The following is a 9,797-nucleotide window of genomic DNA, read 5'->3' on the forward strand; positions in this document are numbered from 1 at the left end:
CCGGTTCTTGTGAACCGGCAGTGGAAATTTTGAGTAGTTCAGAGAACCAGTAAATACCACCTCTGCCTGGCCCCGCCCCCAATCTATTCACTGTCTCCCAATCTCCCAGCTGATCAACTAGAAGGAAAAAACCAGGGCTCAAAGTGGGGAGATTGCTTGACAAAGAAGAGAGAGAGAAAAAAAACCAAGACACTGTCACTTTAAATTGACAAGCCAAGAAGCCTCCCAACTGATCGGCTACAAGGAAAAAATCAGGGCTCGCTTTTCAGCCGGGAGATCGCTTGACGAAGAAGAAGAAGAAGAAGAAGAAGAAGAAGAAGAAGAAGAAGAAGAAGAAGAAGAAGAAGAAGAAGAAGAAGAAGACCCCAAGATGCCGCCGTTCTAAATTGACAAGACAAGAAGCAGCTGCTGGAAGAAGGTTTTTACTTGCAGAAGCGAAGTGACATTCAGCAGTTTGTTTTATTTATTTATTTATTTATTTTTCATATTTGTATACCGCCCTACTCCCGAAGGACTCAGGGCGGTGAACAGCCATAATAAATACAAATACATATAGAAGTTAAAAACTATTAAGAAACAGATTAAGTAATTTAGGCTCAAAGATTAAAAACATCCAAATTTATCTAAAGAGGTTTAAAGCCCAATTTAAAAGCCAGTTTAAAAGCCAATTAAAAAGGGAGAGTTAGGCCAGACCAGCTTGTTGGAATAGAAATGTTTTCAGGGCACGGCGGAATATGCGTAAGTCTTGGATGTTTCGTAACTCCGGGGGAAGCCCGTTCCAGATGGTAGGTGCCCCCACAGAAAAGGCTCTCCCCCTGGGGGACGTCAGTCGACATTGTTTGGCCGACGGCACCCTGAGGAGTCCCTCTCTATGGGAGCGAACTGGTCGGTGAGAGGCTATTGGTGGCAGGAGGCGGTCTCGTAAGTACCCTGGTCCTGAGCCATGGAGCGCTCTAAAGATAGTAACCAAAACCTTGAAGCGCACCCGGAAGACCACTGGGAGCCAGTGCAGCTCGCGCAGGAGGGGGGTTACATGAGAGCACCACATTGCTCCCATTACCACCCGCGCGGCCGTATTCTGGACCAGTTGGAGCCTTCGGGTGCTTCTCAAGGGGAGCCCCATGTAGAGAGCATTACAATAATCCAGGCGTGAGGTGACAAGGGCGTGAGTGACCGTGCGTAACAAGTCCCGATCCAGAAAGGGATGCAACTGGCGAATCAGGCGAACCTGATAAAAAGTCCTCCTGGCTATAGCCGTCATATGCTCTTCAAAAGACAGCCGTGAGTCCAGGAGGATGCCCAAGTTGCGAACCCCATCTGTGGGGGCCAACGACTCGCCCCCAATAGTCAGAGATGGCGCCAACTGACTATATCGGGACGACGGAAACCACAGCCACTCGGTCTTGGATGGGTTGAGTCTGAGTTTGTTCCTCCCCATCCAGATCCGTACGGCCTCCAGGCACCGGGACATCACCTCGAGGGCATCATTGGGGTGGTCTGGGGTGGAGATGTACAGCTGGGTGTCATCAGCGTACTGATGGTACTTCACCCCAAAACCACGGATGATCTCACCCAGCGGCTTCACATAAATGTTGAATAGAAGGGGCGAGAGGACTGATCCTTGTGGCACCCCACATATAAGGGGCCTCGGGGTCGACCTCTGCCCCCCCTCTGACCCTGTTTCTGGGTCAGCTGAACAACAAACTGGATAAGAGGAGGGATTCTTATATGGTTCTATGTTTTTGAAGTTTTGGGGTTTGTGCAACATGGGCTTTGTGTTTATAAAGAGGTTTGGGCGATTTCCATTGTGAAATACCCTGTCTTGAATGAGTTTTCTGCCTGCTTGTAAATGGAGCAGAACTTCCAGCTTCACTTTCTATTATCTCTAAGCATCGGTAGCTGTTTTCTTCTTACAAAGTTTCCTTTATGCAGCTGGCAGGAATATGGAATGAGCCTTGGGCAGGTTCCTTTGTTGATTTTTCCTTGTTTTTCTGGGAGCCTTTTCTTATGAGTAATGTTTTATTTGGGGAAATGAAGAGGGGGGAGTTTGATTCCTTTCCAGAGCAGGTTAGTGGGGTGGGGAGGGAATGGGGATTTTTGCAGTATCCTTCCCCTGTCACACCCACAGAACCGGTAGTAAAAGAAATTTGAAACCCACCACTGCCGCCCATCCGCCAGCCCCCACCCTTTTGGAGGCTGCAAATGCAGCCTCCCAAACAGAGAGCCTCTCAAACAGCCTCCAAAAGGTCCGTTTGAGAGGCTGTCTTTGCAAAGAGAAGCTCCTTTGCAAACAGAGCTTTTGGAGCTTCTGGAGCCTGCAAATGCAGCCTCTCAAACGGAGAGCCTCTCAAGCAGAATTTTTTTTTATTTTCCTCCCCCCAAAAATAAGGTGCGTCTTATATTCCGGAGCGTCTTATACTCCGAAAAATACGGTATATAGAAAATAGAACAAGGAATGAAAGGGATCTTGGAGGTCTTCTAGTCCAACCCCCTGCTCAAGGCCAGAGACTTTATACCATCCCAGTTCTTCCATAGAATCATAAACAAAAGCTAGCTGATCTTATTCACCTTGATTCATAGAATCATAGGGCTGGAAGGGACTTTAGAGGTCTTCTAGTCCAACCCCTGGTAAAACAGGAGGCCCTATACCATTCCCAACAAATGGCTGTGAAATCCCTTCTTGCAAACCTCCAGTGATGGAGCATCACAACTTCCAGAGGGAAGCCGTTCCACTGATTAACTGTTCTCATATATGAAGCTATTCTACTACACTTTCTATCAGTATTTTTTCCTTTGGTCTTCAATTCCTGCTGTGATTAAATTGCCTCGGCAGTTTTAATTTGATAGCTAAATGCCTACAAAAGCCTTGGAAGCTGCTTCTATTAGTTAGCTTTTAATTTATAATTTTAGATAACAGGTTTTATGGTATTTTTATGGCATTTGACTGTACTCTGTCTTGAAAAAGCTTATTTAAAAGGCAGCATGTAAATCACAAACGGATCCAGGAAAATGGAGTTATGCTGCTTTTAAGACAGACCCAATAAATTCTTACTAAAGCCAACAGTTTAGTAATTGCCAAGTAGATTTATGTCCTATTCCAACATGGATTCAGATCATTTTTATAACTGCTAAGAGTTGTAAGTGGTGGAAACTCTTTAATGTCTATGAAGGAACAATAATGAATACTTTCTTAGGTTACTTGTGCTTCTAGTTGCAGGCTGTATATTTTATTTAAATACTATGAAGAGATCATGTTCTGAAATTTGAAAATGTAATATAGTACTTACTTATAGATCAGTGAGAAGGCACTGATCTCAAGTTGTCCAGCACTTTCCTGTTTAACAGAAAGGAAAGGAAATGACTACTTTGCAATATAGCAATTTTGGGGTGACTCCAACATAAGCCCTCATCTACTGCTCAATCTAGTTAATGATACAAGCATTAATGTTCATATTAGATTGCCATAACGCATGCCACAGAGAGGTCTCCTTGAAAATTCAAACACAGCAGTGAGTCCCAAACAAGCAGCTACATGATTGAATCCAATTAGACCAGGGGGTTTCCAACCTAGCAACTTTAAGACTTATGGACTTCAATTCCTAGAATTTCCCAGCCAGCCATGCTATCTGAGGAATTCTGGGAGTTGAAGTCCATAAGTCTTAAAGTTGCCAAGCTTGGACGCCCCTGAATTAGACTATCCAACATTGGTTATATTGGAGATAGTCCTCAATTTCTTATGACCATTCAAAATTATACCAGTGCTGAAAAAAGTGGCCTACAACCAATCTTTACACAACTGTGGCAGTGTACCTACAGTCACCTGACCAAAATTACAGTATTTTCAATCACATAACCCAAAACTCCCCTGAGCAAATAGGGCAGGATATCAGCATTTTCATAAAGTAAATTGAAATATACTATTTTCTTAAGGAGCAAAGGTCATACAGAAATGCAAAAGAAATATAGCATTAATATATTAATTTGTTTGTTTAATGAGCATAATTTTAGAAATACAATAGTAAAGTTGATGTCAGCTTCCATATTTTTACAAAAAAGATAACTTTAACATGTTTGGTGGAAAAAGAGAGACCTATATTTCACTTTTGAAGTTACTATTACTATTTTCCAAGACTAAAATCTGCAAAGAATTTTCTCCAAATAAGACCCTTTTATGTATCAGACAACATGTATGTATGTCCATGTACCATAACTAATAAAGCAAATATAACCCATCTGTAGCATAGGCTGGTCGGTAAACAAAACCAATTTGAATTTAAATTGGTTAGTTAAAGAAAATCCCACATACAGATAATTTACAACCACAATTGAGCCCCAAATTTCTGTTGCTAAGCAAGACAGTTGTTAAGTGAGTTTTGCCCCATTTTGCAACTTTTGTCACAGTTGTTAAGCAAATCATTGAAGTTGATAAGTAAATCATGGGATTCTTAAGCAAATTTGGCGCCACCATTTACTTTGCTTGTCAGATGCCAGCTGGAAAGTTACAAATGGTGATCACATGATCCTGGGACCATGCAACCATCATAAATACATGCCAGTTAGCAAGCACCTGAATGCTGCAGCAGTCATTAAGTGTGAAAAACCAGTCATAAATCACTCTTTTCAGAGCCATTGTAACTTTGAATGGCCACTAAACAAACAGTTATAAACCGAGGACTGTTCGTACAGTTTTATATTTTACACCGCTTTAAACTTTCAGGGGCTTCTATTCAACTGTTCTGATGAACTAGAGCATATTTGCCAAATCTTTCTTACCTTGGGATTTCCAAGTCGTTGCAAGTATTTTTCAAATGAGCCTTCCACATACTTGGTGTGAAAGAGAGAGAAAGGGAATGCAATTAGTGATTTTGCTTTTACCTGACATCCTAAATTCTGAGTAAAACCTTCAACTCATAAGTATGTATGTGCCTATACAGATATCTGCAAATGGATTTAAGTGTCAGTCATACTGAAATGCAAACTCACTCCCCTCCAACACTGATGTTATTATCAAGTTTGGTAGTGAAAAGTCTGCAAGAAAACCACTAAGCCCAGAAAGCACCAAGGATCCTACATACTGAAAAGATTTGGCATAATAATTTTTTAATTAAACTTGAGTTGAACCTGACACTCAACTCTGAGCAGCTAAGAAAATTACTATAAAATTACTATGTAACAAAAATTAGGATTCAATTACCCAGTTAAATCAATTTCAAAATCAAACATGTATAAATTAAGTATATATGGTTGAAGAGGTTTATATATGCTTACTTTAAAACATACTTCAAAAACAAATATACTCACAGACTCAAAATTTATCTGGTTTTTCCTCATGAAGGAAACACAAGCATTTCTGACTGCCATGTGATGAATCTGACAAGCATAAACCTAAAAACATTGATATATCAATTAAAATTTATGAACCAACTACAATTTCATGAAGCAGAATAGAGCTATGTGCATATTACATCTCTGTTCTGAGGCATCAGAGTTATTAATGCTTGCTAAAATATTCAAAGTTTAAAACAATGTTAAGGAAATCCTTCAAATTAAGTAACTTTGGAATGTGATTAATGTGCTTCCTTGTCTTGAGAGACCGCAAATAGAAGAAAGAAGCAGATCCTTTGATTTGATACTAAATTCAAGGATCAGAAAACATACAAACTTACCAAGTTTAGCCTTAATCTTTCTTTGGTGAGATCCTGAAACAGTTTGTTGCTCAATAAATGGTCTTTGGGTCATTTCTAGCCAAAATAGTTATTTCAAATTAGCTAGATAAGGGGACAAGCATTATGCATACTCCATAGTGATCCATAAATGGCTTACATTAAAGCAGTGTTTGCCAATCTTAGCCATATTAAGAGGTGTGGTCTTCAACTCCCAGAATACCCCAGCCAGCAGTAGGTATTTCTGGGAGTTGATATCCAAACCTCTTAAAATGGCTAAGGTTGCAAAACACTGCATTTGAGCATTCATAATTATTCCCAGAGACCCACTGCATCTCAAAGTAGTTCATGTAAGTCAGATGGAAAAGAAGCTACAAGCCCTTAGCTATTCAAACAGGTTGTTCCAGTTTTTAAAGTGTTAAATGGCATTGGACCTGGGTATTTGCGGGACCGCCTTCTGCCGCCGATAGCCTCCCACCGGCCAGTACGCTCCCACAGAGAGGGACTCCTCAGGTGCCGTCAGCCAGGCAGTGTCGGCTGGCGACCCCCAGGGAAAGAGCCTTCTCTATGGCAGCACCTGCCTTCTGGAACGACCTGCCCCCGGAGATACATATGATACCAGATCGCTGGGCTTTTCGCCATGCCCTAAAAACCTTTCTTTTTCACCAAGCAGGGCTGGCGTAAACCCCCCCCCCCCCTTTTTGAGGATTTTAAATTTAGGCCAAAGTTGTGTAATTCTTTTAACAAATTTTAAATTTTGTATTGGGATGTTTTTATTTTGGCTGTGCACCGCCCTGAGTCCAGTAGGAGAAGGGCAGTATACAAATTTAATAAAATAAATAAATAAATAAATGTTTTTTTATAAATGTTACATTGCCTTGCAGTCCAGGCAAAACCCCAACAAGCACACTATACTTACCCATAGCTCAGATCCAAAATATAAACAATAACCCATAATAAGAAAACAATGACAAACTCTGCCAGCCTTTGCATGAGGACCTGATCAACTTATCATTTGCTCAACTGCAGCAAAATAACACAAATGTGAAATGTACTATGTTTGGCACTAGTCTTTCCTAACTTGGGAATTTTAGGGTCAAATTGGATGCCAGGTCAGGAAAAATGCAGCACACTAACTTCACCATTTCTTGATGCTCTTTGTGTGTGTGTGTTAATTCATTTCTCAGAATTCTCCAGCTGGTATGGCCACTTGTTGAGACTCTCAAGAGCTGAACGTTGGATACCTGGAAGTGTCTCCACTTAGAAAGGCTGCATTACATAAACTATCAAATGTTTTATCATTACTTGGGGCATAATAATAATCAGGATGAGAGACTTTCCATCCTCTTACTCTGCATTTAAATACTACCCGAATATTCGAGGTTCTGTTTTCTAAAAAGAAACATGAAAAGCGCCCTCAAGTCAAGTTCTCTATTCCTGGTGAATAACGTACAGATCTTTTCAGGGCAATCATATACAAGAGGTTTTTCACTGCAACTTTTAGGTTGCATTCTAGATTTCCAGAAAAGTCTACAACAGTTATGCTATCTCCTGCTGGCTCCCATCCAAGTACTAACCAGGCTTAACTACAGAGCCTGAACAAAACTGGTCTGTGTTGAGCTTCAGAGCAGCAAAGTTTATCTTGAATTTCATGAACTGTGTTTATGCAGTCAACTTGGAACACAGCAATTGAGTTCACACTGCTAAACCCCATTTTAACCATGGCAGATGGGTAAGCCACTATGTATCAGTAAACTAGGACTACAAATGAAGGCAACTGGCTTCCTAAAAGACAGGAAGCCAAACCCAACCCAAGTTTGAAGTTTAATCCATTGTAGGAACCAAACTTGTTTAAAAAGTTTTTTATAAGTTAGGCATGTTTTAATAAAGCAGCAGGACCATTTCACCTGGTTGTATTAAATTCATACTTTATGCCTCTATACTTCAATCTGGGTCAACCAATTCATTGACTATAATTTGTCCTGGGATAATATCTCCCTTTAAAAGGCAACGGGTGTAAACCCCTTTCAAGGAGGGAAAAGTGCATTCAACAACTTTTACAAAGCAGAAACAAAACTTGAGACTTTCACTTAAAGCCAAAGAGGTCGGCATTGCAAAGACTAGTTAGGCTTCATCTTCTGTTTGGCCGCTGCCCCGCTTGGATAGAAACCCCCAAAACGAGGAGGAGGAAGAGAGGGGGGGCTCGGTCTCTGCTCACAGGTGTTTCGCGTATCCCCTGTTGAGTGAATCGCGCTTTTCACCCCCTTTCCCCCTTTCCCCCCCCCCCCCAAAGCCAGAGCGCAGCCCCGCTCAGGGCCAAGAGCCGGGAGGCGTCGTCCCCAAAGGCCAGCCCTGGCTAGCTTTACCTGCTCGGAAATGGCCCGGAAGAGGCAAGTGGCGTCTTTGGCTGTGAGCTTGCGGTACAGCCCCTGGCTGCCCAGGTACTCATCCATGGTCACCTCGCTGAGGGACTTCTGGCCAAAGTACTTTTTCCAGCCCTTTTGCATGGCCAAGGCAGGGGAGAAGCAAGCAGGCGAGGCTGCGGGGAGCCAAGGGGGCAAAAGGAGCGGGGAAGCAGCGCGCAAGGGTCAGGGCGAACGCTGCCGGGGAGGAAGGTGTGGCCCGGGCAGGCCCTTTTAAGGCCAGTGCGGGGCGGGAGGAGGCGGCCGGAGAGGGTCTCAGCTGTCGCCAATCTGGCCCGGGCCAAGCGCGCGCCCGCCCGGCTCACGTGGGAAATTGGCACGTGGCGACAGCCCGCGCTTCGCTTTTCCACGAGGCGCTTCGGGGTGGCTAAGATCCGATCTGATGGGGGGGGGGGGTTGGATGGCGAAGGGAGCCCCGCGTAGCCCTGAACTGTAGGAAGGAGGGGGGTGTTGTTTGGGGGCACTCTATGGACCAGGCTGCTTGACTGGTCAAGACTGGAGACCTTGGCAGGGATGGTATAAGATCTCCTACGTTGAGCAGGGAATTGGACGAAGACCTCTGAGGTCCCTTCCAATCCTAGGATTCTGTGTTCTATGATTAGTTAGAGAATTAGCTTAAGTCTATTGTGTGGTGGCAGTTAGGTTAATGGAGGCTCCAGAGGTGTTGCACATAGACCACACTGATCTATTGGCTGTGTTATCAAATGAGTTTACCTGTAATTAACTGGGAATTCCATAGACAGTTACCAGATCTCTCCGTGGATTGGAGATTACATGCAAAATAGGGACCTGTAAAATAACTCATGGGCTTGTTTTAAACAGTGTATGCTAAATTAAAGTAAAAGTGGTTGTAATCTTTCATAGATAATGATTTAGCCAGTTCAGCTTGCTATGATTTATCATCTGCAGACAGCTGTTTGACAACACACTGGGTAAACCCATCTGTTCAGAGTGGTAACACTCCATGTGATCTCCAAAGTTGCTTTCCCTACTTGGTGTCCCACAGCAACTTGGACCTGGGTTCCCATAATTGGCCAGTGACTGGTGCTTGATCTTAGCCCAGACGATGACAAACAGCCTATTCCTTAAGAGTTAAAAATCAGACAGGGTCTATGGAAATTTTTAGTCATCCAGGTCATGGTTGTCCGAAAGGTGCTTTTTCAAGAGGCAACTGGACTTTCTTGCTTTTTCTTTGAAGACATTTTGCTTCTCATCCAAGAAGCTTCTTCTGGATGGCATGGAATTGAAGGATTTATATTCCTTGCTGGTCCGCCATGCTGAGGTTATCATGAATTTTTTTCCCTTGAATAAAATGCAACAGCATGCAGTCTAAAGTTTGAACGTAGGGCAAGTTGAGTTAAGTGATTTAACCTAACTATAATTACCTGTGAGAGTCCCAGAAGTGTAAGGAAAAAGAAATAGCTGAATAAAACTGGAGGAAAAGACACAAAATAAGGAATTGTGGAATCAAGTGATTCTACTACTGGTTGTTCCACCATGGGGCCCTGAGATCTTTAAGTACAGGCAATTAAAAGAGGTTCTCCATTTCTGAGAGGGAACTAACTGACCAAGCAAAATGACTTGCTCAGAGAATCTTATGTATTTAGATCCAACCACAGAGTGGGGCTAATGGTCTCCAAGAAAAAAAGATCCAAATCAAATTGTGAAAATGTGAACAGACTGAAGAATTATACACATATTATACACAAGC

The 9,797-nt window shown here is 42.6% G+C and overlaps 1 protein-coding gene across 1 annotated transcript in view; it reads right to left on the reverse strand.

Moving 5' to 3' along the window:
- The window catches only part of LOC139322868 (UDP-N-acetylglucosamine transferase subunit ALG13-like), a 33,886-nt gene extending 25,716 nt beyond the window's left edge, over nucleotides 1-8,170 (reverse strand). The window contains exons 1-4 of the mRNA XM_070952117.1: nucleotides 8,030-8,170; nucleotides 5,302-5,385; nucleotides 4,774-4,824; nucleotides 3,288-3,334 (exon numbers count right to left, since the gene is read on the reverse strand). Coding sequence (XP_070808218.1) covers nucleotides 3,288-3,334; nucleotides 4,774-4,824; nucleotides 5,302-5,385; nucleotides 8,030-8,170 — 323 coding nt within the window. The remainder of the gene's footprint in view (nucleotides 1-3,287; nucleotides 3,335-4,773; nucleotides 4,825-5,301; nucleotides 5,386-8,029) is intronic.
- Nucleotides 8,171-9,797: the final 1,627 nt, after the last annotated feature.

Source organism: Pituophis catenifer, unplaced genomic scaffold (genome assembly GCF_029215685.1).
Source record: "Pituophis catenifer annectens isolate HBS135680 unplaced genomic scaffold, rPitCat1.0.hap2 SCAF_11, whole genome shotgun sequence".
Lineage (NCBI taxonomy): Eukaryota > Metazoa > Chordata > Lepidosauria > Squamata > Colubridae > Pituophis > Pituophis catenifer.